Consider the following 27,478-nt stretch of genomic DNA (forward strand, 5'->3'; position numbering starts at 1 on the left):
GGCCAGGCTGGCCGGCCCGCCCCGCCAGGAGCAGCAGCAGGGGGCAGTATTTCCCGCTGATCCCAGCCTGGTCCCTCCTCTGCTGTTTGAAGAGAAACTAGCAGCGTTAACCCTCCCAAGCCAAACCTACCCAGGCTGCTTCTTATCCTCCTGTCCCCGACCTAGGCAGCCAGACTTGGTACGGAGCTGGCCTCCTGGCAGGGCAGGGGCCAAGGTGTCAGACCCGCAGGCTTTAGCCATCAGCCTACCCCTCTCGGAGCCTCAGTGTTCTCATTAGAGAAACAGGTTTCCCTAACCTCCAGGTTAAAGATGAGGATTTGGTGAGAGTGGGAGGCCGGGTGGGCATAACAGGCCGTCCTCCCCTCCACGAAGCCCCCACTGCAGGTCAGAAGCTCGCACCCCAGTCGCGCTGGCCTCATTTATCTGACCTAGGGAGGTTCACTGCAGACGGAGGTGACTTTGCAGCTCCGGTCGCTATCGCTTCCTGAGCTTCTCTTGGGAACAGGCCGTACCGCCCGCCCGAGGAGGCCGCTATCTGGGGAGGGAGGTGCAATTAAAAGCGCCCAAACCTCTCCCCAGGAGACCAAGGAGGGTTGGAAGGGACCATAGGGGCTGGCCTGGGCGGGGAGGACGCGTTTGGACTTGGGCTGGTAAAGCCCTGGTCTCGCTCCGCCCTTCGCCCCCGAGTCAGGAGACTCCAGCGCCTCCCTCTCTCCAGCCGGCCGGGAACTGCACGGCCCCTTTAAGAACGCGCGGCCCCGCCCGCCCCCTCGGGCCGGATCCGAATTCCAGGGAGGCGGGGCGGAGGCGGCGGGCGGGTGCGGAGGCCTCAGCCGCGGGACCGGATTGCTGTGACTCGGGCGGCGCCTCCCGGCGGCGGCCCCGGCCCCGCTCGGCCCGCCGGGGCGATGCTCCCCGAGGCCGCAGGATGAGCCAGGTGAGCGCGGGGACCCCCCAGCACCCCCTGCCTGGCGCGCACTCCCGGGGACCTGGTGGCTGCGGCCTCTGTTCCCCGGGGCTGTGTGACCTTGGGCAGCCCCTCACCCTCTCTGGGCCGAAGCCTGGAGGACAGCCGCGGCTGGCGGAGGCCATTCTGAGTCCCGGCCCGCACTCACCCAGCCTGCGGCGCTAGGGAGGCTCCTTGGAGGAGGCGGGGCCTCGCTCCGGCCAGCGGGCTGCCGGTGGCGCTTGGGCTCTGGGCCGCCTGGCTTTGCCACCCTCTGCTCTGCGACCTTGAGAGAGCTCTTACCCTCTCTGCACCTCAGTTTCCTCATCTGTAAAATGGAGATAATATCACTGGCACTCAGCCCTGGGCAGGGTCTTTGAGGTTACTGTTACTATTACTGCTGTTATGTCATTGTTATAATGACACATTCCTCATGGAAGGGGAGCTGAGGGAGGACCCGGGCACCTTCGCAGAGGAGGTGGGACGGGCATCAGCCTTGAGCGATGGAGGGTCGCTAACCGTTGCTGCATTTGGGACCTGGATTCCTGTCCTGCCTATCCATTGAGTGCATGGCTGTGGGCTTCATCTCTCTAGGGCTCCGCTTTTCACCTACCTTATTGGGCAGTAAGGATGCCTGCCTCCCTTCCAGGGAGGGAGGACACAGCCAAGCCCCCATTACCCCCCCCCCACAAATAGCAAAATAGCAAACATTTATAGATACTAAATCATTCATACAAATTATCCCATTGGGTCCTTCAAGGAAGGTAGTATTGTACCCATTTCACAGACAAGAAAACCGAGGTACAGTGAACTTTCTCACAGCTAGCACGCAAAACCAGGCATTTGGCCTGAGATGACAGGCAAGTACAGATGGTCAGGGGTTTAGTCTGTACTGAGTCCTCACAGCAATCCTGTGTCCCTGCCCATCCACAGTGACTCGGCCAGCCCGGGCATGGCGGACCCAGTGGCGGGCATCGCGGGCTCGGCAGCCAAGAGTGTGCGGCCATTCCGCTCAAGTGAGGCCTATGTGGAGGCCATGAAAGAGGACCTGGCTGAGTGGCTCAACGCCTTGTATGGCCTGGGTCTACCCAGTGGTGGTGAGGGCTTCCTGACAGGGTTGGCCACGGGCACCACTCTGTGCCAACATGCCAACGCCGTCACCGAGGCTGCCCGCGCTTTGGCCGCTGCCCGCCCGGCCCGCGGTGTGGCCTTCCAGGCACACAGCGTGGCGCCTGGCTCCTTCATGGCCCGAGACAACGTGGCCACTTTCATCGGCTGGTGCCGATCGGAGTTGGGTGTGCCCGAAGTGCTCATGTTTGAGACTGAGGACCTGGTGCTGCGGAAGAACGAGAAAAGCGTGGTGCTGTGCCTGCTGGAGGTGGCACGGCGCGGGGCCCGCCTCGGCCTGCTTGCCCCTCGCCTTGTGCAGTTTGAGCAGGAGATTGAGCGGGAGCTCCGTGCTGCACCCCCGGCCCCCAATGCCCCCGCTGCTGAGGAGGACGCCCCTGAAACTGCCACGGCGGCAGGGCCTCCTGCCCGAGGGCCCCGCATGACAGCCAGCGACCTGCGCAACCTGGACGAGCTGGTGAGTTCTTCAGGGAGTGTGCACACTCGCGGCCCTGCTTGTGCCCCCACTGGGCACCAGCGACGGGACAACCTGCCCCATAAAGTGGGTGCATGTGTTGAGCACCAAGTGTATTCCTGGCCCCAAGGAGAGGAGCAGACCCAGAGAGGGAGAGGTGCTGGGTGAGGTCTGAGGCCCAGCAGGGCCTGGGATGAAATCTGAGCTCCCCCTTTATGGGCTTCCAGTGCGCCAGATCAGCTCCTCCATCCAGGGGCATGATTTGAACCCTTCTGTACGCCCTTGAGTGCTGGACAGTTGCATCCACAACATCACAGAGCTTGAGGCTGAGTGGATACCTGTGCCGCTTGGCCCTGAGCAAGGTGCCTGGCACCCAGTAGGCTCTCAGTGAGTGCCTAGGGCAGGTTCCAGGAGCTCTACAGGCGCACCCACTCCCCAAGGGCTTATCTGGGAAGCCCAGGCCCAGAGCTTTCACTGCTGCTAGGAGCCAGAGGTCCTCTTAGGACGGGATTAGCTCTGCTGTGTGCATAGCAGGTGCTGGGCTGTGCCCCTGGCTCCCTGCTCTTTTTCCCAGGACCTAAGTATCCCTGACACCCCCGCAGCCTGGCCAAGAGTTGCCTTCTTATCAGAAGGGTAGGACCATGGTGTGCCTATCCCAGAGGGGGTAGCTGGACAGCCTTGAGCAGAGGCTGTTGTCCCACCCCGTCTTGGGCCTGGGTCACCCGAGGCTCCACCTGCTCATTTCCTCTGGCTCCACTGTGGGCTGGGAGGCGGGCAGAGCCGCCCACACGGCCAGCCTGGCAGCTCCTGGCTTGGGGGTGGGGGTGGGGCATGTGGGCAGATGTGTGCTCCCTGGGCGTGTGGCCTGTGTGCGGATGCTGGTATGTGTGTACTCTACATGTCTGTGGCACTGATGTGGTCTGGGTTCCCTGCACTCATGTCCCATGGCCTGTGTCCTCCCAGGACCTGGCCTCCCTGTGGGCCTCAGCCTATATGTCTGTGAAGTAGGTGAAGAGGGCGGGGAGTGAGGATGGGTTCCAGGGCTTCCCCAGGTTCAGGGGCCACAGGGTTGTACCTCAATGGGGTCCCGAGCCCTGGCCTCACCATTGCCCCTGACCTCCGAAAGCCAGAGGGGAAGGAGAGCTGGTGAAAGGTCAAATGTAGAGGCTGCACCCAAGTCTGGGGCAATACAATCTATGTCCCCTTTCCCCGGAAGGACCTGCTTCCTCCTACCCTGGAGCTGCTGACATCAGGCCCCAGGAGGAGGGACTTGGTCCCTGACCTCCAGCCTCTTCTCTCTGACCTCAGGTGAGGGAGATCTTAGGCTACTGCACCTGCCCAGACCAGTTTCCCATGATCAAGGTCTCGGAGGGAAAGTACCGAGTGGGAGACTCCAGTCTCCTCATCTTCGTGCGGGTAAGAGTTCGGGGCTGCCTGTCTGACAACAGCGCACAGTGGGCTGCCACGCCCATCAGACAGGCCGTGACCTGCCCATGCTGGGCTCCCACAGGTGCTGAGGAGCCACGTGATGGTGCGTGTGGGTGGCGGCTGGGACACCCTGGAGCACTATCTGGACAAGCATGACCCTTGCCGCTGCTCCTCCTCGGGTCAGTGCCTCTGGCAGGGATGGGGGGGGTGGCCGGCAGAGGGCTTGTCTTCTTGGCTCCACCCTTCAAATGCCACCTGTCCTCTCATCCCGCAGCCCACCGCCCGCCGCAGTCCAGGGCCCGCACCTTCTCCCCACAGAGGGTGTCTCCCACCCCCAGCCCCCGTGCTGGCAGCCCAGCCCCTGGGGCTGAGCGGCGGAGCTCCCGCTCAGAGGTGACACCTATTAGCTTACGCAGCTCAAAGGAGGGAACTGAGACCCCACTCAGGTGAGAGGCAGGAAGACAAAGGGGTGAGGGGTTCAAGTGGGGAGGCATCCCCCTGGCCTGGATGACGAAGGAGCCTGTGCTCCAGAGTGACTCACCCTGGGAAAAGTTCCCGTGGGTGGGGGCAGGCCTGGCTTCCTATCTCCATGGCAACACAAGCAACCCAACAACACAGCTGGGGTGGGCCCTGGGGGCTGGCCGGCAGCCAGTCCTACCGCTTCCCTCTGGCCTGCCCAGGAAGCTGGAGGCCTGGGGAGGGGGAGCTCAGAGCTTGGCGTCTTCCGCTGCCTGCGGGTGGCGTGGTGGCCCTGGCCGCCGGAAGCTGCCGCCCAGTGGCTCATTTCTCTCTGGAAGTCCCCAGGACACACGAAGCCCTTGATTGCCCCCAACCCTACCACAGGTGTCTTCCCTGCCCCTAACCACTCAGCTGTTTGTTCCTTCCACTGCCTGGTCTTTCTACACGCCAGCCCTCTCTAGAGATCCCGCATCTCTCTCTCTTGTTCCCTTGCCCCAGGGCCCGGGACCAGCTGCCCCCCCATCCCCGCTCCCGCCGCTGTTCTGGGGACAGCGACTCCTCAGCCTCCTCAGCCCAGAGTGGCCCCCTTGGTGCCCGCAGTGAAGACTCAGGCACCGGCTCCCGGAGGGAACGGCCCAGTCGGAGGCTAACCACAGGAACCCTGGCCTCCCCGAGACGGCCCCCAGCTCCGCGCAGCCAGTCCCGAGACCGGTTGGATCGGGGACGGCCACGTGGGGCCCCAGGAAGCAGGGGAGCCCAGCTGTTGGCCCCCAGCCCTGCCCGACGGGCCCGGAGCCAGGGCCGTGAGGAGCAGGCCACGTTGCTTGTGCGCAGAGACCGAGATGGGCAGCACTCGTGGGTCCCCCGGGGCAGGGTCAGCGGGGGCTCAGGCAGGAGCACTCCCCAGACTCCCCGGGCTCGCAGCCCTGCAGCCCCCCGGCCTCTGCGGGTCTCCAGCCCCAGTCCAGAGTTGGACACCACACCGGCCAGTGTCTTCCGCACCCCCCTGCAGCTTGACCCGAAGCAGGAGCAGCAACTGTTTCGGCGCTTGGAAGAGGAGTTCCTGGCCAATGCCCGAGCCCTTGAGGCTGCTGCTGGCGAGATCCCCACTGGACCAGCATCTGATGCAGCTCGGCCCCCAGACCCTCCAGCTCCTGACTCAGCCTACTGTTCCTCCAGCTCCTCCTCTTCATCCCTCAGTGTCCTGGGTAGCAAATGTGGCCAGCCTGGGGACTCTGGTCGGATGGCCAATGGGCTGCCTGGACCCCGAGGCCCAGCCCTGTCCAGCTCTTCTGATGAAGGCAGCTCCTGTCCTGGTGTAGGGGGCCCAAAAGATGCACCTGAGGGCCCCTTGGCCGGCCTAGAGCTCCCAAGGACCTGGGCACGGGGCCGGGTGGACACACAGCCAGACCGAAGACCCTCACGCATCCCAACGCCACGGGGCCCTCGCCGCCCATCTGGATCCGCAGAGCCTGGGTCCTGGCATGCCCTGCACTCAGTGAGCCCAAGGGCACAGCCAGACTCTTGGATGTGATGGACCAGCCCAGCTGCCCCTAGGCCCCTATTCCTTCTTTTCCTTTTCCTTTGTGGCCTTAACCCCTCTGCATCAGGGAGCTCCCCCTACCCCTGCCTCTTGGGTACCAGACCTCATGGGACCAGACCCCTTGGGACCACATGGCACAATGGGACCTCTGTTGTACATTCCGGTTGGGGGATGAGCGTTGCTATTTAATTACTAATATTATTGAATGCCTTAGAGGAGGCCAAATGAGGACCCTTCCCGAGGTCCTCTGGCCCTGCAGAGCCTGACAGTAAAGTATTTGTTCCAACCACTTGTGTCTGCTTCTTGGGTCAGCCTTGGGGTACCTTTTGGGGGAACCTTATTTCATGTTGGGATTCTGGCATTAACTGCCAGGAACCATGCCTGGCCTCTGACCTCTAAGGTTAAGATCATGCTACCCATCCAAGAAATGCTAAGTGTGCTTGTATGCTTGCATTGTTTCTTCCTTTATTACCTCCTGAGAGGTGCGATTTAAGATTGACCACCAAAGCCCCCAGGAGCTACCTGAGAGCTTCCAATCAGATTCATAGCAAGTCCCTTTCATCCAATGGGATTGTAACCCAATGAGGTCCAAGAAAGGACTGATCTTGCCCAATGTAGCTTGGGGCCTGGTTGGGTCCAAAGAGGCACAAAGAAGAGTCTTGTCGCCCAGGAGACTGGGTGGGAGGTTTTCCCATCCAATCAGAGAGGAGACTTTGTCTTGTCCAATCCGAGAGAAGTTGGGCAATTTCGTCCAATCCAGGTACTCAGTTGTTCACCAAACTGGGACCCTCCCCCCACCATCGGCGGCGTTGTAGTCCAATTCGGTCACATGAGGCTGCAGCGCGCCGGATGCAGCGCCCCCTGCAGGCGCAAGGCCGGGTGCGCGGGACGCGCACGCACCAAAGCGCAACGCAGCAGCTCGCGGAAGAGACGCAGCACGTGCCAGTTGTACTTGGCGGAACACTCGAGGTAGCCGCAGCGCCAGCCCCTGCGCACCAGGGCAGCCAGCGCGCGCCGAGGCCCGAAGCGCAGCCGCTGCCGGTCCCGCTTGTTGCCTACCACGAGGATGGGCGCCTCAGGTGCGCCTGCCGGCCTGAGGGGCCAGATGAGAATGAGGGCTGCGGTGCTGGACACTGACAGCCCACGGCCGGAGAACGCCCCCACCCCAAGGGGGTATGTACACTCCTGCGGCGGGAGACCCGTCCTAGGAAACACGAGACTCGTGTGGCCCAAAGAAGGCATCGCTGATAGTCCCGACACCGGGCCAGGACTGGGGAAGAACCCACCCATTACCCTCGGGCAAAGGCCCAACCAGACTGCCAAAAGCTCCCCTCCTCTAACCACACACACCTGTGGCCGCGTCCCTACCTGGTCTCTGAGATGCGCTGCCGTAGCGCCTTTACGTAGTCGAAACTATCCGGGCTGCAGATGTCGTAGACGAGCACGAAGGCGTCCGTGTCCTGCAAGCTCCAGTCCTTGGGGTCCGGCCACTCCTGGGGTGGGAGGCTGGAGTTTGCTAGAGACTCTTTCTCACTCTCCCACGCCCAGACCCTCTGAAGGGCTTTGACGCTAAACCCACGGTTCATCCTCACCCTTCAGCCAACGCCATCCTCCGTGCGCCAGCCATATCCCCAGGCCCCATGATCGCCAGGGTAAAAATGTCTACCCGTGCTTGAAGCCGGTCAGCTACCAGCCCTCCTTCACTCTCGGGCTCCTTTCTACCCACTGCTTCTCTTTTGCCTTCCAGCTTTCCAAAGCTCAACTTGGGTCATGCCCCTTCACCCCTCCCTGGTCACTACAGCTCCTCTAAGAAGAATTCCAAAGCACGGGGCTCCGTGTTCCCCAGGCCCTCAGAGATCACTGATTACGGACAGCTGTACACGTTCAGGCTCCCGCAGTACACGAGTGCTTTCCACGTGGAAGGCTTCTGCCACTTCATTTAATCAAAACTTCACTCATTAGAGGCACCTGGGTAGCTCAGTTGGTTAGGCCTCTGACTTCTGGCTCAGAGCATGATCTCCTGGTTTGTGGGTTGGAGCCCCACATCGGGCTCTGTGCTGACAGCTCAGAGCCTGGAGCCTGCTTCAGATTCATTCTCTCTCTCTCTCTCTCTCTCTCTCTCTCTCTCAAAGATAAATAAACATTTTTTTTTTTAAACTTCACTCATCATTCCAGGGTCAGCCCAAATGTCACCCCCTCCAGGAAGCCCTGCTTAATCCTGCTTGCTCTTTCCTCTTCACCTCTCTCAGGCATTCATCCAGCTCCAAGAATTCAAAGTCTGTCCTGGACTTTGCACAAATTAATGAAACGCGGCTTTGCTCCAACCAAGTCACAGGAATAAGGGTGCAGAGAATGACCCCTTCCCCTCCCCCTGGTAGTACACCTCTGTGTCTGGTCCCATCCTCCCCCACTGAGGCTCTGCGTAAGGTCTCAAACCTGCAGTGGTCACCCTCAGGAAGGCACAATCATGCTCCACCATGCACTGATCCAAACCCACCAACGGAGGCAGACAAATATACAGGCACTTATGAGTCAAAAAAGGCTGCTTTTCAAAATCGCCTGGCCCCTGGCCTGATCTTGGGCAACTCCAGGCCGGCAAGAAGGAGAGAGACCCACAAACCACCTGGACACATTTATCCTTCAATCCACGAAAACAGGCACTCCGGGGCTGTCCAGGTGGACATGCACGTGTGCACCAAGCACCCCCCCCCACACACACACACGCTGTCACACACCCCTGCCCGCCCCTCCAGCCGCTACCTCTGTCCCCCCGGGGTTCTGATTCGGGGGAGCGCCGTCGCCGTCCCGGATGCTCAGGTCGTAGACCGCGCCGTCGAGGAGCACCGCGGGCCGGTAGAGGCGTGGCCCGTCCGTGGGCCGGTGGCGTTCCGGGTAGTCACCGAACAGGAACTGGCGGATGATGGCCGTCTTGCCTACGCCAGGGGCGCCCAGCACGGCAACCCTCAGGCTGCCCCCCATGGCCCGCGCGCGCTGCCGCGCCCTGCGCTGGAAAACCTCATGGGCCAGCGCCGCGCTGTGCACTCCGCGTGCCCAGCCCCGTGCGCCCAGACCCCATGCTCCTCATCGGCCCCCTCCCCCCGAGCACCCGGGACCTGGAGAGGCCAGGCCAGAGGACGCGGCGAGGGGCGGGAGGGCAGATAGTCACGCTGGCCGACGGAGGACGCACGAGCAGCTCCGGCAGGTGCCGAAGCTCCGGAGAGAAGAGACCCCGCTCGCCGCGCAGACACCGCAGCCTCCGACCCGCAGCGCGACTGGAGGCTCCTCCCGCAGCCGGAGCACCGAGTTCCGACCTCCTGGCCGCGCGGGTCCCGCAGCGGAGCAGGGCGCGGGGACGGCGCTGCCTCTCGGAGCCTCCGTCCCTCCGTCCTTCTGTCTCTCTCTCCGGCGCCCTGAATTGTCGCTCCAGCCAGCGGCACGAGCGAGCGCGGAGCCTCCCGGAGGCGGAGATGAGGTAACCGCCCGCCAGCCCCTCCTACCTCCCCCTCTACCCACCCGGGATGCCCCTCGGGAAGGGTTGCGGGAAGGTGACTGGGGCGCAGGGAGCCCGGGGAGGGACCCAGCCCCCTCCGCGTCCCGCACTCCTCTCACCCGCTCCAAAATAGAAGTCCCTTACCGCCCACGTCCGCGTCCGCTCCTCCAGCACCGTTCCCCCAAGCTGGCTCCAGACAAACCCAGCGCACTGGAGTCAGGCCGCCTTGGGTCGGGTCTGACCCCATCTGTGTGACCTTGGGCGAGTCACCGCATTGCGCTGGCTATCTGCTCCATATCCATAAAAGGCAGACATCTTTCTTGATAACCTACTATGTGCGCGGCCCTTTACTAAGCTGTTGCCTAGTGATCACTGAATCTACAGCCTTATCCAGGTTATCTCCGTTTGAGAGAAGAAAATGGGCTGGAGAGGGGTCTCCAAGGTTGGGGAACAGTAGGTGGCCCCTGACCCACAGCCTTGTGGTCTCCTCTGAGGAGCCCTCCCGCCTTTGTCCTGCACACAAGGGTAAATGGCCAGCATTAAACAATGTATCAAATGGCCGTCATCCAGGTGGGGCTGAACAGAGTGTGCTGAGCTCAGTACACACTGGATTACAGCAGCTCAGCCCCAAATCCCTGTCCCAACAAGGCTGAAAGATCCAGAAATTGGTCAACACCACCTCTGTCACTGCTAAGGCCAAGTTTTCTGTCTGAGTCTCCACTTGTAGCTTCATTCAAAACCCAAATTCCCCCCTCCCTGGAGCTGGTGAAAAGCTCCTTCACCAACACAGCTTGGAAAGTCTGGGTTTGGCCAGCCCCCCATCCTCTGCTTCTGCTTGCCTTCTCCCTGCAGAGGAAGGGCTTCCACTTCTCAGACCAGATGCCCAGGCACTGGGTGTGAAATGTACAGACATCAGTGTTTCTGCACTGACCAAGGGTTTTCGCTTACCCAACTCTTCAACAAACATTTCCAGTCTTACTGCTTGCCAGGACTGGAGGGGTGGGGAGGATGGAGGAAGGGAAAACTCCCACCTTAGTAGAGTAGGTTCTAGAACACATGGGATCCAGGAGTTATAGGAGCATAGATAACAAACCCACTCCAGCCAGAAGGAGGTGGAGGAGAGAGGAGCTCAGCTCTGAAGTGAGGAGAGGGTGCATCTCTAGGAAGCCGGTGATGGCAACGGAGGGTATTTCTCTAGAGCACTGTTTGTGTTTTCATCCTCCCATGCCAGATAGGGGAACTGGGTCTGCTTTCACTCTTCTCCTCAGCCACTAGGGAGCTCAGAGTGACTTGTGGCTACCTCTGGCAGGTGTTCTAGGTCTTCAAGCCCTTTTCCTGGCTTCATTTTCCTTTCCTGCCATGATTCCCTTCACCCAACTTCCCCACTCAACTTTCTGACATTTGAAACTTGGGTTTTGTAAGCTGCCTCAATTCCTTGCAGGGAACAAGGCTGAGCATTAATAATTAATTCCCTTTTGGCATTCAGCAGGGTGTGCAGCTGACATCAGGATGGTCATCCTTAAGGTCCTGGGAGGGGCCCACATCTCTGACTGGAGCACCCTCTCCTCTTGCTTCTTGGGAGCAAGCCCACCCTTGAGAGCTAGTTCTGGAAGTGTCCTTCTTCCAGAAAGCCTTCCTTGATTCACTCTCTGACAGAGTGCCTTCCTGGGCAAGGCTTCTTCAGGACCAGCAAACAGGGCTCTGTGTGTCGGGGGGGGGGGGGTAAGGGGCAGATCTCTGGGTCCCAGTGTGGTTTCTCAGTGCGTGGTTTGGGAATGAGGAAACTGTCCTAATAAAGCTCCTACAAAGCCCTGCAGCCTGCACAGCGATCACCCATTCCCTAGGAACCTCGTGCATCAGCGCCCCTAACAGGAGTCTCCATTTAGCAAGGGCCTGTGATGTGGCGCATCTGTGCTCTTTGAGCCCTGGCAATGGGATGCAGTGGTTTGCCCAGGATTGCCTGGCAGGAAAGTGACAGCACAGCCACTGGAAGCTAGGACATTTGAGCCATTGAACCAGACGTTCTGAGCAGCCCAATTTTATCTAGGCCAGGGGACCAGAGTGCCTTCAGGAGAAGATCAGCCCCTGTCCTTGGTGGCCACTGAGCCATGCAGGAGTGGGCAGCCCAGCACTGGGCTTCCTGTCCTTGGTGGCCACTGAGCCCCTGTCCTTGGTGGCCACTGAGCCATGCAGGAGTGGGCAGCCCAGCACCGGGCTTCCTAAGGACTAGCAAGCCAGAGAACTCGGGCTTGGGTGAGAATTTCAAAGTTTCCCTCATCAGTCCCTTCACTCCTTCCCTGAAGGAGAGGCAGCCAGGGTGCTGTCTGCTGCACCACGGCTCCCACCCTCCTCCCAGGCTTCCATTTGGTGCCCCAGGGAGCCCTTGCCAAGCATCCAAACATCTTCTCCTTCAGGACTTGGTGCTGGGCCCCAGGTGGCCGAGCTGGTTCCTGCCTGCCTTCTGTGGCTTGTGAAGGAGTCACACATGCAGCCAGGTACAGACAGGTAGAAACAGGAGCACTGGGCTGGTTCCGGCCTGGGGGCTGAGAGGACCTAGGGGAGACACCGGCCAGTGGAGGTTTGGGGGCTCGGGAAGGTCCTAATGCCACAGCTAAGCTGAGCCCTGAAGGGTTGAACTACAGAAAGTTGGGTGGGCTGGGAGGCTGCTGAGAAGCCCTGGGCAGGGGTAGGCACCAGATGGAGAAATTTGAGCCCACAGCCTCCCAATGCCAGCCCACTGGGCACCCCCCTTCCCTACCACCTGGCCTGATACCAGCCCTCTCCTGGGGTTGAGAACCCTGGACTGCATCCAGCTTCTGGGGGCATTTGCTCTGCACTATGCCTCTGACCATGAATGTGGTCTGTCCTGTTAATCAGCGCATGATTCCATTTGTCCTAACAGTGACTCACTTCCGGAGCCCTGGATGGGGGGCGGTATCCCTGTCTCTCAAATGCTTGGTGTCTAGTGGGGTCCTTGGTCGTCATTATAATGCCACCCATTGTAGCGGTCAGCCTCTTAAAGGCCATCAGGACACAAGGGGGCAGCACAGAGCAGGGCTGCCAGGCCTCTTTCCAGGAGTGTGTTATCTGTGCAAGTTACTTAACCTCTAAGTTTCCCTCTCTGTAATGGGATAACAAGGTCCTGCCTTCACACAAGTTGTTGAGGGATGAGAGGAGAGAAAGTGGAGAGAAAAGCAAAACAACTTTAATAAGGTTGGGGAGGGACAAGATTTGTAAATTTAAAAACAATTTCATTTTTATATGCAAATAGCTGCTAGTTACAACCCTGTGGAGGGACATGGGGGTCTGACGGGTAACTACCCACAGAGAGTTGCTAGCTCTGTCTGCTGAGGGGGCCTAGAAGCACCACCCAGGAGAAACAAGCACACCTAGCACCTAGATCTTGGTTTCTAGGACCACTCGCCAGTGAAAGGAACCACGCTCCTTGGAGAAGTGGCTGATGTTAGGGTTGAGATAGAACTAATGTGAGTTGAGCCTGGAGCATCACGTAATGCTGGAAAGTAAGAAAGTTGCAAAGAGACAAAGGGATGAGGGCGTATCAAAAGGACACAGCGGCTCCCGAAAAGAGCTCCCAATGGCCAAAATGGACCAATTTAAGCAACAAAATAAATAATGTACTTTTGGATTAAGTCCAAATTGGAAAATAAATATCCATGAATCCAAACGGACATAAGTGACTGAATTAATAAATAAATACGAGAGTAGAAACAAATTCTTTCCTACAGAAGAATTTCAAATAATAATGTAGCCACTCCCTACCCCCACGATCTTTCCTGAGTGTAGGCTGCATGTGGTGATTTTGCTTCTAAAGAACAGAATAGGGAAAGGGAAGAGAGTAACTCCACAACAGAGAAAGCTTCGAAACACCACCGTGGCCAAGTGATCCAGGCCAGCGTGACAATACTAGAGCCATCCCAATGGTGTGTGACCCTGATTCGATGTGTCGAGAGGGCAACTCTCTGGCCTTCTTCCTAAAGACCCACAACCCCAATCTAACCATGAGACAAACATCAGACAAACCCAAACTGAGGGATAGTCTACAATATACCTGAAGAGTACTCCTTGAAATTGTCAAGGTCATGAAAAACAAAGTCTGAGAAACTGTCACAGATGACAGGAGCCTGAGGAGACACACACACATATAGAAAAGAATGGATGGGGTGCCTGGGCGGCTCAGTCAGTTGAGTACCTGACTTCAGCTCAGGTCAGATCCACGGTTTATGGGATCAAGCCTCGTGTTGGGCTCTGCGCTGGTAGTGTGGAGCCTGCTTGGGATCCTTCCCCACTTGTGCTCGCTCTCAAAATAAACTAAAAAAAAAAAAAAAAAAAAAAAAAAGAATGTAAAAGAGCCCATTTTACAAAGGAACCAAAAAAATTACTCCTGAATCTTTGTAAGAATAATTTTTAAAAATATTTGCTTATTTTTAAGACAGAGCGAGCAGGGGAGGAGCAGAGAGAGAAGGAGACAACTGAATCTTTTTAAAAAAATTTTTTTAATGTTTTATTTATTTATTTTTGATACAAAGAGAGACAGAGCATGAGGGGGGAGGGGCAGAGAGAGAGGGAGACACAGAACCGGAAGCAGGTTCCAGGCTCTGAGCTAGCTGTCAGCACAGAGCCTGACACAGGGCTCGAACCCACGAACGTGAGATCTGACCTGAGCTGAAGCCGGAGGCTTAACCGACTGAGCCACCCAGGCGCCCCAGGAGACAACTCAATCTTAAGCAGGCTTCAAGCTCTGAGCTGTGAGCACGACGCCCAACTCGAGGCTCGAACTCAGGTCATGAGATTAACAGCCTGAGCCAAAGTCAGATGCTTAACTGACAAGCCACCTATGTACCCCACATCTTTGTAATAAAAAATGTACATCTAAGGGCTTTTAAAATGAAGAAAACTTAAAATATTACAGAGATGGGACACCTAGCTAGCTCAGTCAGTGGAACATGCAATTCTTGATCTTGGGATTGTGGGTTCAGGCCCCACCCTGGGTGTAGAGATTACTTAAAAATAAAAAATATGCTGGGGCGCCTGGGTGGCTCAGTCGGTTAAGCGTCCACCTTCAACTCAGGTCATGATCTCATGGTTCATGAGTTTGAGCCCCACGCCAGGCTCTGTGGTGATGGTCAGAGCCTGGAGGCTGCTTCTGATTCTGTATCTCCCTCTCTCTGCCCCTCCCCGACTTGTGCTCTCTCTAAAAAATAAACATTCAAAAATTTTTTTGATAAAAAATAAGATTATTCTCTGTGCTGCAGTGTGGAGCCTGCTTGGGAATTTCTCTCTCTCTGTTCCTTCCCCGCTTCCTCTCTACCTCTCAAAATAAATAAATTTTTAAAAACTCTTTAAAAATAAAAATATTAAAATAATACAGAGACATAAAAGAAAGCATGAACTGATGGGGAAGCATCTACTTCTGTATTTGAATATAAAGATTAATGTTATTATTGACATCATTATAAGAAATGTCAATTCTCTGAGGTTAATGTAACCATTTGTTGTGATCCAAATAAAAACAGTACCACCAATTTTTTTAAAAAAAGACAAACAAGTTCCAAAGTTCAATTGGGACAAAGAGGGTGAATAAGATGATATTGTGAATATGAAAATACAAAGGTATGGTACTTTATTTATTTATTTATTTTAATGTTTATTATTTTTGAGAGAGAAGGAGAGAGACAGAGACAGCACATGAGCCGGGGAGGGGCAGAGAGAGAGGGAGACACAGAATCCCAAGCAGGCTCCAGGCTCTGAGCTATCAGCCCAGACCCTGACACAGGGCTTGAACTCACAAACCATGAGATCATGACCTGAGCCGAAATCGGATGCTTAACTGACTAAGCCACCCAGGTGCCCCAAAGTTACAATACTTAAAAAAAAACCCACTAGCCAACGAACAGACAAATTCTCTGGTACAGAAGAGTCCAGAAAAGCACTCATATACATATGGAAATGTAATCCATATTACAAATGACATTCCAGCTCTGTGGGGAAGAGATGAATTACTCAGTGAATGGTGTACAGGCAACTGGGTAACCATCTGGGAAAAGAGAACGTTGGATCCCTACCTCATCCCAAACATAAAGCCCAGATGGAACGTGGTTGAAATGCACAAAACGAAGATCAGACAAATACTAAATCAGGCAAGTATAGAAGAGGAAGATAGCATACAAAAACCATTTCGGCGTGGAAAACTAAGAAGGCAACAACAAGATGGGGAGAAATAATGACATATCAGTAAGAAGAGGACACTAACTCTACAGAAAAGGTTGGGCAAGGAATAGGATGAAGCAGCTCACAGAAAAGGACATACAAATGTCCTGAAAGCACACGAACAGAGGCACACTGAAAACACAGTAAGGTGGCAGTTTTCCCCGTCAGTGTGGCACACATCTGTACACTGGCTTGTTTGTGCAGGGGTGGGGGACGTAGGCATGTCGCTCCTGGCTGGCGGGAGTGGGCATTGGAGAATTTTTAGCAACAGCTACCAAAATGATAAGTGCACCTACCTCTGACCCAGCAACTCGTGTCCGAGGAATTTATCCACGTATAAAAGTGAATATTCTTTGCAGTATCACTTGTATTAGCAATACCCTAGACCCAACTCAATGGGCGTCACCGGGCTACTGGTTGGGGATGGTACCTCCATTCAATGGAAACGCATACAGCCATTACAAAAAGGCTTGAAGACTGTCTTCGTATGGGCTGATAATGGAAAAGTCTCCAAAATCTTAATGTGGTGCAGATCGGGGTGGATTCCATGCTACCCATTGTGTAAAAAGCGGGGGGAAAGTTGTATTTGACATCATCTTTGAGTCTCTCTTAAAAATTCTTTTTTTTACTTTTATTTATTCTTAGGAGACAGAGTGTGAGCCGGGGAGGGGCAGAGAGGAAGAGAGAGACACAGAATCTGAAGCAGAGTTCAGACTCTGACCTGTCAGGACAGAGCCCAACGCGGGGCTCAAACCCACAAACATGAGATCATGACTGGAGCTGAAGTCGGATGCTTAACCAACTGAGCCACCCAGGCGCCCCTTTGTCTCTTTGGAAGGTAACATTGCGTTCCTTTGGGAAGAGGAATGAGGAGTAGGATTTTTCACTTCTTTTTTTGCCTTTTGGATTTTGAGTCATGTGAATACATTGCCTTCTCAAAACAAGAAGTACACTTTAAAATATAAAATGCTACACCCTCTGGTCCAGCAATTCTGGAGCTAGATCCCACAGCTACATCTGTGCCCATGAGCGAGGACGTATGTAGGCAGATATTTACCATACCCTTGCTTGGACTCACAGAAGATGGAAACTTCCTGATGTCCATCCGCAGGCGCCAGCTGATGGCAGCCCGTCCACCCATGGAATTCTGAGGTGCGTCTGTTTGTACTGAGGACAGCAAAGTGCTGGTAGTGTCTGGAATGTACTGCCATTTGTTTAGTAACATCTCCATGGATTTGCTTGGGTGCCTGCACAGAATATTCCTGGAAAAAAACCCCAATCTAGCAACAAACTTGGCATCGAGAGAGAAAAACTAAGAACTGAGGAAGGTAGGAGGGACATTTTGGTGGCTAATCTTTTACCAAGGTCCAGAACCTAGCCCTCTCCGTAGGGAAACCACATCCTGCAAAAAACAACAAAACAAAACAAAACCCTAAAAACAAAGCAAACCACTAGCTAAAGATTAAAACAAAAGTAGAATGAGGCCACCCCCACAGGACTTACTTAGCTCAGTGTCTGGCGCACAGGGAACCTATGTGGCCCCCGGGCATTTGTTGGCCCTTTCAGAAATACCCGGTTGTTGGTGAACTTAACCGGCTGGGAAGGCCCAGAACATATGAGAATCTTCTATAGGATACTAAGGCTCCAGAGAGGTGTTAGGCCTGAGCACATCAGGACCAGGGAGTGCCAAGTGAGGGGGGTGAAAAGGCACGTGAGGGGCGACAGGGAAGCTGAAGGGTAGAGCTGGGACTGACTGGCTGTCCACTGAAGCATTTCTCATAAGACCTGGGCCCCAGGGGTGGCCCTGGTGCAGTGATGTGGTAAGGCCCAGGCTTGGGGGTCGGGGGGTGAAGATGCTCTCTCTGCCTGTTCTTCCTGCAAATGTGGACTCTGCTGGGGCCCATCATGCCAGGTACCACATAACTGGGGAAAAGGCACACTCATGTAAGGTCCTGTCCACAGCTTTGTAAGGGACGAGCACAGCTTTATATAGGACCCAAGGTGTCCAGCGACAGTCCAAGGTGCTCTGTCCCAGCAGACCAGCCTGTCTCATCAGCTCTGCCTTCTCACCCCAGTGACTCGGTCCTGGGCCTCATCATCCATCCTCCCCCCACTGGGGACAGCTCACCTGCACTTCCAATCTGCCCTCTGTGGCAGAGAGTGGGGAGCCATGACCCTGGCAGTACGCTCCCAGGGATTTGGGGTGGGAGCCAGGCCCTCAGGCAGTCAGTGGTGGCAGGCCACATAGCAAGCCAGGGTAAGTCTCATCAAGGGCTCAATACCCTGCTCCTCCAGCCCGCAGCTGAGGGTACAGCTGCATTGGTGTGGGGCCTTCTGAGCCCGGGACTTTCAGGTAAACTGAGAACTGGGTTGTGCAATCAAGGGATTTGGCTGCTCTAGACTTTTCAGGCCCAGGAGTTGAGAGGTGGGGCAGTGGAGAGCCAGGTACTCCTGACACTCTTCTTTCAGCCTCCCAGAGCTAGGAAAGCAGCAGTGGGTCAGAAGTAGGCAGTGCAGGGAGTGGCTGGGTTGAAATGGGGTCAGGGCACCCAGGCTTCTCCTCCCGCAGAGGCAGGCTGAAGGCCCACTGGCCACTAGGCACTGAGACCCACAGGCAGCCCTGGCTGTCAGGGCCCTGCCCAGGGTCTGGCTGCCCTCCCCTGGGATCCAGGCCAGTGCCAGCACTGAGGCCACACAGGATGTCCCTGGTGGTAGCTGGGGTGGGCTTAGTACCCGCACTCAGCCAGCCGCAGAAGTGGACAGGGGAAGGGCCTGCCCAGACAGGCCTGCTGCTCGGCAGACCCGACCGTTCCTTCTCTCCCGCAGCTGTCCCCGATCAGAGCACCTCCCCACTGCTCCTGGGAGCCTTCCTGATGGCAGGGAGCGGAGGAAAACCAAAACAGAAGTCAGCCCTTTGGGGCAACATCAAAAGGCAAGACGGCTGGGTGGAGCTGGGTCAAGGGTGGGAGAGGGGCCAGGGAGACAGCAGGCCTCTGAAGTCTGGTTTTAAGAACAGGGTAGCGGGAAAGGCACTGTCCTCAGACAGCCAGGGGAGGGGCTGGGCACACAGCTTGGGCCCTGGATCCTGGACCCAGGACCCCACCCAGAAGAGCCTCAGGACCTGACACACTGGCCAGGGACACACTTGATGTCATCAATTTTATTCACTTTCTCTTTTAGAAAATAAGAGTCAACATACATAATATATATATTATATATATATATATATTCTCTTTGTATATTATAGTTACTGCAGGGGTCAGAAAACCATTCTCAACCACTCAGAGGCAATTTTCAATTCTGACACTTAGTGGAGGGGGAATAAACTGTCGTGAATGCCAAAAGCAGAATCTTTCTTTATTATTAAACAGCAGTACAGGAAAACCTAATGGGTCTGTCAGACACAACTGAAACTCGGGAGGCCAGGGGAAGGGCAGCAGACACTAAGGAGAAACCCCAAAGAAACCCCAGATAGGAAGCACTGCGCTCGCCCACGGACCCCATCCCTCAGCCCTGTCTCTGCTTCAGGAACACAGGGGATGCCAAGGACTGGATCGTAGGCAGTGACCGTCCTCAGGAGCAAGAGAGGGAGTTGGGTGAGCGGGTGTGTGCAACTGCTAGGGGAGTAAGAGCCTGGGCGGGGGCTCTGGAAGTTTCTGCCCAGTCTTGCCCATGTGGGTCAGTGCCCAGAAGGCTGTGGCCCAACTGGCACAACCACAGGGCCCCAGCCTGGGTGGACGCAGGAGGGAGGGTAGGGGTGTAGGCCCTGGGGGCCCCAGACCCCTGACAGAAATGCTCCCCACCCCCCCACCATGAGAACCTTCCACACACACCAGGGCAGCATGGCATGAGAATGGCCAACAGGGAAGACCTAACACTGACCCAAGAGAGCCTGAAGGGCAGGGGGCTTCCTGGACCAGGAGCCTGAGGAGGGAGTCACACACTCGCTCTTCAGGCACCAGCTGGAAAAAGGAAGAGAAGAACCCTGGGTCGACCCGATCAGCTTCTATGGCCCCTCTGGCTCTGTTTTCTTTGGTCCCCTCCTCACCTGACCCTGACTGTCAGCAGCAACGGAAGAGGGGAGTCCCCGAGCTTTCACTCCAGGAGGAATGCTACCCCACCCCGAGGACCCAGGTGGGCCCGGCAGTCAGGACCAGGGAGCTCCGTGGATGGCCGAGAGCCTTGCTCAGCCTCTCCGGGAAGGAGGTGCTGCCACTCGGGGGGCTCCTCGATGGGGCTGGCAGAAGGCTGGGGTGGGCACTGGCTGGGGCCTCAGTTCTTGAGGACGGTCTCATAGGCCTGGTACACATGTTGGGACACCTCTGGTGCTCGACATTTCAGGGACAGCTGCAGGGCGGGGAAAGAGAGGTCAGGGGGTATAGAGAGCACTCAATTCCCCGAGCTCCTCTCTGGGGCTGGGAAGGAACACAGGGAGGGAAGAGAGGGGGAGACCAGATGGAAGAGTGCGGTGTGCACGTGTGACCTGGGGGCAGCACAGCTGGGGCAGATGTGCGGTAGAGCGGAGGGGCTGGCTGCTGCAGCCGGCTGGGCGTCGACCAAATATACTTACAGCCCACACACCTGCTGTCAGCCCAGCCACCGCGGCCCTGCTGGCAGGAGCATGAATCATGAGCAGGAGGCCGTCAGGGAGTGCCCAGCCCCCACCCCGCAGAGCTGCTGGGGCCCTTCACAGCCTGGGGAGGCCTGGGGTCTCTGAGGGGGCAGGGGAGATGAGAGGGAGCAGACCTCTGCCTGGAGAGACTGGGGGGCGGGCACTGGGGACTCTTCCTGGCTTCCCACACAGGAAGTTTTGCCGCATCGTGAGACTGAAGAGTAGAGGCAGAGGAGAAATGAGTGCTGCCACCACTTTTGCCAAAATTATTGCTTCTAAAGGGTGCGATTAGGAAAGGGAGGAGCGCATGGAGCTCCGGAAGCCAGAAGTGGTGGGCCGTGGGGCCCTGATCTTCTCTGGAGGGCTCTGTGAACACTGTGTTGGGAAGTGAGGGTACTGGCTCCTTAGTCAGATTTGCCTGGTTGGGAAGCTTTGGGGTGCCCTCTGCCTGGGGCCTGCAAGCACATCTGCCCGGCTTTGGGGAGCAGCAGGGTGAGGTGAGGGTGGCAGAGGCAGGGTGCACTGGAGCCAGGCCGGGATGTGAGCTGTGCAAGGTATGGCTGGGGAGAATGGAGGGGAAAGAGGAAGAGAAAAGCAATCTGCTAACCTCCAAGTCCTGCACCACGGGCACCGGCAGGGAGGGTGGGCATGCAGCAACCGAACATAGGAGACGGAAGTTACCATCACCGAAGCCACCGCCGCGGCCCCCACCCAACCACAGTGCCAGCACCACCGGTGGGGCCCAGGAGCAACATCTGGAGGGCCATGCCTGCCAGAGACTTCGGTGCAGGGGCAGAAGCAAAGCCTGGAGCTCTCTGGGGCATGGAACAGCAGCACGGCCTCCAGGATGACCATGCACTCCGTGGAAGCCATGTTCTGACTGGGGTCTGACACAAGGGCCAGGAAGGACAAGATGCTGGGAATCAGTGGCCTCCCACGCGGGCCCTCAGGCAGGAAAAGAGTGGGAGGATGGCCAGGGCATGGGCCCAGCAGTGCCATTTCCCAGTCAGGCGGGCCTCCGGCCAACTGTGCCACCTCACAGGGCCCAATGTTATAGAATCTTCTAGTTCAACTCACAGTTTGGTGACACAGTTTGGTGTGTGACTGGATAACCTGATGAGCTGAGCTGGGAGCTAGGGTCAGAATTCTGATGCTCATTCATGCCAGGTTCATAGGGATGCCAAACTCGCTGGGCTAGAATGCAGCCCAGCAGAACTGACCCCTAGTCTGGGAAGGAGCGAGGGCAGGAGAGGCTGCCCGGATCATGGAGGTAGATACCATGGGCTGGCAGGGTGGGAGCGGGGACTCTCACCATGAAGCTGGGGTTGCCTGGCTGGATACGCAGCTCTGCCAGCACCCAGATGCCGTTGGTCAGCTTCAGGGACTGGTAGAGCATGTCCTGGCCCTCCACGTTCCTCTTGGCAACCGTGAAGATGTTGCTGCTCTGTAGCCGGCTGCTCACAGCCTCTGAGAGTGAGAAGGGCCCCCAGTCAGCAGTGTGAGGGCCGGGGTCGCAGGTGCAGGGCAGTGTACACTGAGCAGGAGGGCAGGGGAGGGTGCAAAGTCCTACCTGCATTGAGGGGGCAGTCTCTGATCTGGAACTGGGCTTCATTTTCATTGGGAATGTCTTTCCATGTGGCCAGGAACATCTGTCGGTCTGGAGGGTGGGGGGCAGGGTAGAAGATGGGAACCCCGATAAACCCGTGGCCCTGCTCATTGACATCCAGCAGGAAGTGGGTCTGCTGGAGATGCCAACCTGAGCTGAAGATAGCTCCTGCTGCTTCCCTGAACAAACCCTCAGCTCTGTGAAGGTGGCCACCAGTGTGCTCTTAAAAGGTCCTGGGCTTCCCATGTCTGGGCCTTAAATCTCCCCTTCCCAGCACCCACGAATGCACTCCTTCCTGCTCTAGTCCAGGTTCTGCAGCCTGCTCGTTAATCACAGCCTGTGTCACAGGGCTTTTGTGGTGACTTAGAGATGATGTGGGAAAGTCGTCTGCATAGCTCTGAGCTGGCAAGGAGCCCTCCCGGCGTGGGGATGAGTGTTCTCAGGGGTTCCAGCCAGGGCACTGCAGATGGACATCAAGTGTGACCGGGTGTGGGCTCTGACCTTGGAAGCCCATAGGAGGACTGTCTAGAGCCCGTGGGGATGACTGAGGGGCAGAGCAGGAGAACCCAGGAGTGAAAGCTCCTGAATGGCATGCCCCCATTTCGGGGTCAGAGCTGGCCGGCAACGCATGGGGGGCCTTGATGGAGGTGTGACCCTCGCCTCAGGCTCTGCAGAGAGGCCGGCGACTCACAGACTTCACTGTGGGGCAAACCCAATCATTTTATTCCAGGGACTCCATGGGGCACCGTCAGGACTCACCCATCTTTCCATCCTCCACAAAGAGGATATGCAGTGGGTACAAAGTGCTGAAGTAGAAGACGTCAATGTTGTTCTTTACGGCCACCTAGGAACAAGGCCACCCTTTTGGTCCCTGATGCTCAATACCACCTCTGAGGCCCCAGGAAGGGCCTGTTCCTCGTGCCTCCCCGTGAGGAGGTTCCCTCACACACCTTCCCCGGTAACCATGTCCCTTCATCCCCTCAGATTAGGCCTCCCCTGCCAGCTCTTCGGCTAAGAGCACAACTCCAAGACACACCCCTTTGCCAACAAAGGCCAGACCCCAGACCTCTCTACCAGGCTCCCTCCCTGCGGTGAGTAGACAGGTGAAGACTGGGGTGCTTGGCCCTGCCTGGAGCCCACCTGGAGGTTGTTCAGAGGCTCCATCTTCATGACCGAGCCCACTGTGTTGAGAGGCAGGGAGATCTCCACAGTCTGGTTGGGGCTGAGTGGTGCGTGGACCTGGAGCGGGGCGGCAGGGGCCAGGCCGAAGCTGGGGAAAGAGAAGCCCCCGTGGGAATGACAGGGGGAGCAGGTGCTGTGTGTCAGGCTCCAGAGCTAGGGCACAGTTGGCAAGAGGCCTCTCCAGTCGGCTGGCCTCACCTCAGCTCTAGGCCCAGGAGAGAAGGATAAGTTCCTGATCCCACCCTCAATGGCCATGTGGGCAGGAGGAAGGAGCCCTGGGTCAGCTGCAAGCCTAAAGCCTATCTCTGCTCCTCTGGCCTGGGCACTGGGTAGGCCTGGGTGAACATGGCCTTGCTCTGTCCTGCCCTTGAGGAGCTCTGTCTAACACCAGGGCCTGGACTACAAGCTGCTCTTAACTGAAGTCTCTGCCGGCAATCCCCATCTCCCAAGAGGGATGTGACCACCCTCAGCAAGATGCCAGATTTCACTGTCTAGGTCAGAACTGGCCAGAGAGAGATTCAGGAAAGCCCTGCTTCTTGGTAAAGCAACATGTGGGTGTATCAGGAGGATCCCCATGAGTGTGATACATGACCATGACCCGACAGCTCACTGTGCCCAACCTGGACATTTGGTATTTACACCAACTCGTACCCTCATAAAAACAGCGAGAAGTATACATTCTCTCATCATCCAGGACACAGAGAATCAGGGAGGGACAGGCCTGTGTTCAGACCCTACGGGGTGAGTAGTACTGCTGAGATCCAGAGCTTGAGCTGCCTGACCCGGCCTGCACTTGCCTGTGATGGCAATCAGGCCTGCCTGGGACACGGTGGGAGGCGATGTGGGGGAACCCCAGGCCCCTGTGGTGGCCCAGCACTCCAGGCTTTCCTGGGAGCCTCCCCCACTGCCTGCTATGTGATCCTGACAAGGCACTTGTCCTCTCTGAGCCCAGGTGTTATTACCTACTGAACAGAGAATAATGGCACTGACTTCCCAGGGCTCAAAGTAAGATAATATGTACTCTTAAAGCCCTTGGCACAGGGTTTGCTACCCAGGAGGTTGTCAGCACACTGTACCTCTGTTATGGGCAAGCATCGGGACTGCCCCTTGGAACCCAGAGTGCTTCTAGGGCCTCCAGGGCCATCTGACGGCAGGTAGCAGAGCTGACGGACAGTCAGGACCCACTGGCTCGAGGGCTCTCCCTGGGGAAGCAGCCCCTTCAGTCAACTTCTTAGAGGCTCAGTTTGCTCATCACTAGAGCCGCTCAGGAAGAAGAATCATCAGGAGAGGCTGCCTGGGTCCCCTAGAGAGCCCTGGCCTTGCGGACCTGGCCCATAAAGACCCTCACAGTGTCAGAGAAGAAACCTTCCCCAGGACCTCCAGTGCAGGGAACCCAGTGGGGTGAGGAGCCCGGGGCAGCCACCACTCCCAGAGGCCCAGTCTGATGGTTTAATCCTGGGCCACAAGGGGTTGGGGTAGAAGGCCCACTCCCTGGCAGGCTTCGTAGAGCTGGGCCCTGAGATGGGAGCAACTCAGGCCTGGACAGGAGGCCATCTCCTGTTACGTGCGGTGTTTGCCAAAGGCAGGCTCCTAGTTTGGAGCTGGGGGCTTTTGTCAGCAAAACACTCTTTGAGCAGTGGAAGAAGGCTAAAATAAGGGGAGACACTCTCCCCCTCTGCCTGGTACTTTGGAGTCCATGTAAAGAGGTCACTGGGGAAGAAAAAAAAATCATGGCTTTAGAGAGGCCAAAAGGCCTGAGATGTAGTTGGGGGGAATATCTACCTTCACCAGAAACCAGGCACCGGACCCCCCTGAGGGCTCTGAGCTGCTGCCAACAGTCACCAGCATGGACTCTGGACAGATTGGCTGCAGGGAGCTCACCTGTTGCGGTTAAACTGGATGGCAAAGTCGGTCATGACCTGCAGGGCCTTGTTGGTCAGCTGCAGGTCCATGGAGATGGAGCCCACCTGGCGGGTGAAGGTACCGGATATCTCCAACCCCTTGGCCTTCATGGCCGGGAGCCACACCTGCGGGGAAGACAGCGGGGATGAAGCTCATGTTTGCCACTTCACTGAAACCTAACAGCTCACTGGGGGGGTCCTTTCCCCTCTCCTCCTTCACCTTCTCTCTCCCATCAACCACACCTGCCTTTACCACCAGGAGGTGACCATGTGGCTCCTGGGATGAGTGGCACGATCCTGCACGGCCCACCAAGGGCACCACCTCAGTGTGGCTGTGTATCAGAGCAGCCTGGGGTAGGGAGGGCTTTGGTGCACCCAAGGGCTGGCCAGTCTCCAGAGGTCCAAGAAGGAACACTCAGTCAGTAGCAGGAAGGTAATGAGACACATGGGTCCTGCTGGCCTCCTGAAGAGCCAAGTAGAATCAAGAGCACAAGAGCATCTGGGGCCTCAGCCAGAGCCTGAGGCCTCCCTGGCGGTCACAATCTGTCCTTCCTAGCGGAAGGCAGGGCTGGCCTTTTTTTTTTTTTTTTTAAAGTTTACTTATTTTGAGAGAAAGAAAGAGGAAGGGAGGTATGCATGTGCACACGAACAGAGGAGGGGGGGGGGGCGGAGAGAGACAGAATCCCAAGTATGCTCCATGCTGTCAGTGCAGAGCCTAACGCAGGGCTTGACCTCATGAACCGTGAGATCATGACCTGAGCCGAAATCCATAGTTGGACACCTAACCGACTGAGCCACCCAGGCGCCCCAGGGCTGGCCTTTTAATTGTAGAAACTGGCCTGACCAAGGACAGCACCTAAGAAGGCCTCTCTCGCCTGGCAGGCCCTCTGCTGCTTGGCTGCACGGGATCTCAGCTCAAGAGCCACCTCCGCTCACCTCGGTTCCTTCCCTACATTCACACTACCAAGACACTGTAACAGAGAAATGTGAGTCTGTGTGTCTGTCTCGCCTGCACTCAACCAGCACTTTGAGGAAAGGGGTCTGCTGTCTGTCTTTACATCCTTGGCTTACAGCCTCTGTGGCACCAGCATTCAGACAGCATTTGCAGAGTGAAACCGTTTGAATTAATGCCCCAATCATGAAGGACATCCACAGGCGTCACCCACAGCCGTGAAAATGCCCTTCGGGCCGCTTCTCTCTCAGAGGCCTTATCAGCCCCCTCCCGAGGTCAAAAGGCCCAGGTGCCCTCGAGAGCTTCCCCAAGGTACCCTGTATGGACAAATGTCTCACGACCTCTCAAGGTGCCAATACCAGAAACTTCAGAGACGTCTGTGTCCTCACCCTCAGCCGATCCCAACCCCTACACCACTGTCATGCAGCCCAGGCCCTGTGACATCTACTGCCAGGGGCTCTATTCCCCACAGGCACCACCTGCACTGAGCCACACAGTTCCCCAGGTAGGACAGCAGCTCACGTGGCTGGCCCAATCCCTCTTTTTCCACCCTTCTCAGCAGCCAAGTCACCTTTATTTATTTATTTTTATTCATTCATTCAGAGAGAGTACAAGCAGGGCAGAGGGAGAAAGAAAGAACCCAAAGCAGGCTCCAAGCTCAGCGTGGAGCCCAACACAGGGCTCAACCTCACGACCCTGGGACTGTGACCTGAGCCGAAATCAAGAGTCAGACGCTCAACCAACTGAGCTATCCAGGAGCCCCTATGGGTCATCTTTTATTATTTTTTTATTTTTATTTTTTTAAATTTTTAATGATTTATTTATTTTTGTTTTTTTTTTAATGTTTTTAATGTTTTATTTATTTTTGATACAGAGAGAGACAGAGCATGAGAGGGGGAGGGGCAGAGAGAGAGAGGGAGACACAGAACCAGAAACAGGCTCCAGGCTCTAAGCTAGCTGTCAGCACAGAGCCTGACGCGGGGCTCGAACCCACGAACGTGAGATCTGACCTGAGCCGAAGTGGGAGGCTTAACCGACTGAGCCACCCAGGCGCCCCTGTTTTATTTTTGATACAGAGAGAGACAGAGCATGAGAGGGGAAGGGGCAGAGAGAGAAGGAGACACAGAACCGGAAGCAGGCTCCAGGCTCTGAGCTAGCTGTCAGCACAGAGCCTGACGCGGGGTTCGAACCCACGAACGTGAGATCTGACCTGAGCTGAAGTCGGAGGCTTAACCAACTGAGTCACCCAGGCGCCCCAAGGGTCATCTTTTAAAATGTGAATCCAGGGGCGCCTGGCTGGCTCAGTCAGAGGAGCGTGCAACTCTTGATCTCAGGGTTGTGAGTTTGAGCCCCATGTGTGGTGTAGAGACTACTTAAATAAATAAAACTAAAAAAAAAAAGCAAATCTGACCACGGCATCCTTAAAAACCCTCTCAGTCTGGGATGCCTGGGTGGCTCACTCGGTTAAGCAAATGACTTCAGCTTAGGTCATGGTTTCACAGTTTGTGAGTTCGAGCCCTGCATCAGGCTGTGTGCTGACAGCTCAGAG

At 56.5% G+C, this 27,478-nt stretch overlaps 3 protein-coding genes and 1 non-coding gene across 8 annotated transcripts in view; 1 reads left to right on the plus strand and 3 right to left on the minus strand.

Moving 5' to 3' along the window:
• Positions 1–798: 798 nt before the first annotated feature.
• GAS2L1 (growth arrest specific 2 like 1) lies at positions 799–6,247 on the plus strand. Its single transcript, XM_029922257.1, has 6 exons — positions 799–937; positions 1,880–2,531; positions 3,837–3,944; positions 4,039–4,135; positions 4,231–4,402; positions 4,914–6,247. Exons 2-6 carry the CDS (start codon positions 1,899–1,901, stop codon positions 5,947–5,949), a joined length of 2,046 nt encoding a protein of 681 aa, XP_029778117.1. The 5' UTR covers positions 799–937; positions 1,880–1,898; the 3' UTR covers positions 5,950–6,247.
• Positions 6,248–6,398: 151 nt separating this feature from the next.
• RASL10A (RAS like family 10 member A) lies at positions 6,399–10,504 on the minus strand. Its single transcript, XM_029922258.1, has 3 exons — positions 8,719–10,504; positions 7,327–7,451; positions 6,399–7,051 (listed from the first exon to the last, which is right to left on the minus strand). Exons 1-3 carry the CDS (start codon positions 8,935–8,937, stop codon positions 6,784–6,786), a joined length of 612 nt encoding a protein of 203 aa, XP_029778118.1. The 5' UTR covers positions 8,938–10,504; the 3' UTR covers positions 6,399–6,783.
• Positions 10,505–19,012: 8,508 nt separating this feature from the next.
• AP1B1 (adaptor related protein complex 1 subunit beta 1) overlaps positions 19,013–27,478 on the minus strand; it is a 54,723-nt gene continuing 46,257 nt past the window's right edge. For 3 of the 5 annotated variants that reach the window (XM_029921504.1, XM_029921501.1, XM_029921502.1), the window contains 7 exons: positions 24,958–25,103; positions 23,035–23,164; positions 22,654–22,738; positions 21,859–21,945; positions 21,601–21,755; positions 20,896–20,904; positions 19,013–20,023 (listed from right to left, as the gene is read on the minus strand). In XM_029921504.1, the coding sequence (XP_029777364.1) occupies positions 19,949–20,023; positions 20,896–20,904; positions 21,601–21,755; positions 21,859–21,945; positions 22,654–22,738; positions 23,035–23,164; positions 24,958–25,103 (687 nt within the window). In that variant the 3' untranslated portion in view covers positions 19,013–19,948. The remainder of the gene's footprint in view (positions 20,024–20,895; positions 20,905–21,600; positions 21,756–21,858; positions 21,946–22,653; positions 22,739–23,034; positions 23,165–24,957; positions 25,104–27,478) is intronic. The other 2 variants (XM_029921505.1, XM_029921503.1) reach the window with 1 other exon arrangement.
• Positions 24,281–24,377, minus strand: LOC115278586. The gene has a single exon (XR_003902990.1). It is a non-coding gene; the product is annotated as a small nucleolar RNA SNORD125 (small nucleolar RNA).

Source organism: Suricata suricatta, chromosome 14, assembly GCF_006229205.1.
Source record: "Suricata suricatta isolate VVHF042 chromosome 14, meerkat_22Aug2017_6uvM2_HiC, whole genome shotgun sequence".
NCBI lineage: Eukaryota > Metazoa > Chordata > Mammalia > Carnivora > Herpestidae > Suricata > Suricata suricatta.

What these genes read in the sequence shown, in the direction of transcription:
- GAS2L1 (XM_029922257.1), top strand. Translation starts at nt 1,899, where the DNA reads ATGGCGGACCCAGTGGCGGGCATCGCGGGCTCGGCAGCCAAGAGTGTG. An exon ending in TGCGCAACCTGGACGAGCTG is followed by an intron (nt 2,532 to 3,836) that starts GTGAGTTCTTCA and finishes CTCTGACCTCAG; the next exon opens with GTGAGGGAGATCTTAGGCTA. An exon ending in GGAACTGAGACCCCACTCAG is followed by an intron (nt 4,403 to 4,913) that starts GTGAGAGGCAGG and finishes CCCTTGCCCCAG; the next exon opens with GGCCCGGGACCAGCTGCCCC.
- RASL10A (XM_029922258.1), bottom strand. Translation starts at nt 8,937, where the DNA reads ATGGGGGGCAGCCTGAGGGTTGCCGTGCTGGGCGCCCCTGGCGTAGGC. An exon ending in AGAACCCCGGGGGGACAGAG is followed by an intron (nt 7,452 to 8,718) that starts GTAGCGGCTGGA and finishes CTCCCACCCCAG; the next exon opens with GAGTGGCCGGACCCCAAGGA. An exon ending in CAGCGCATCTCAGAGACCAG is followed by an intron (nt 7,052 to 7,326) that starts GTAGGGACGCGG and finishes CTGGCCCCTCAG; the next exon opens with GCCGGCAGGCGCACCTGAGG.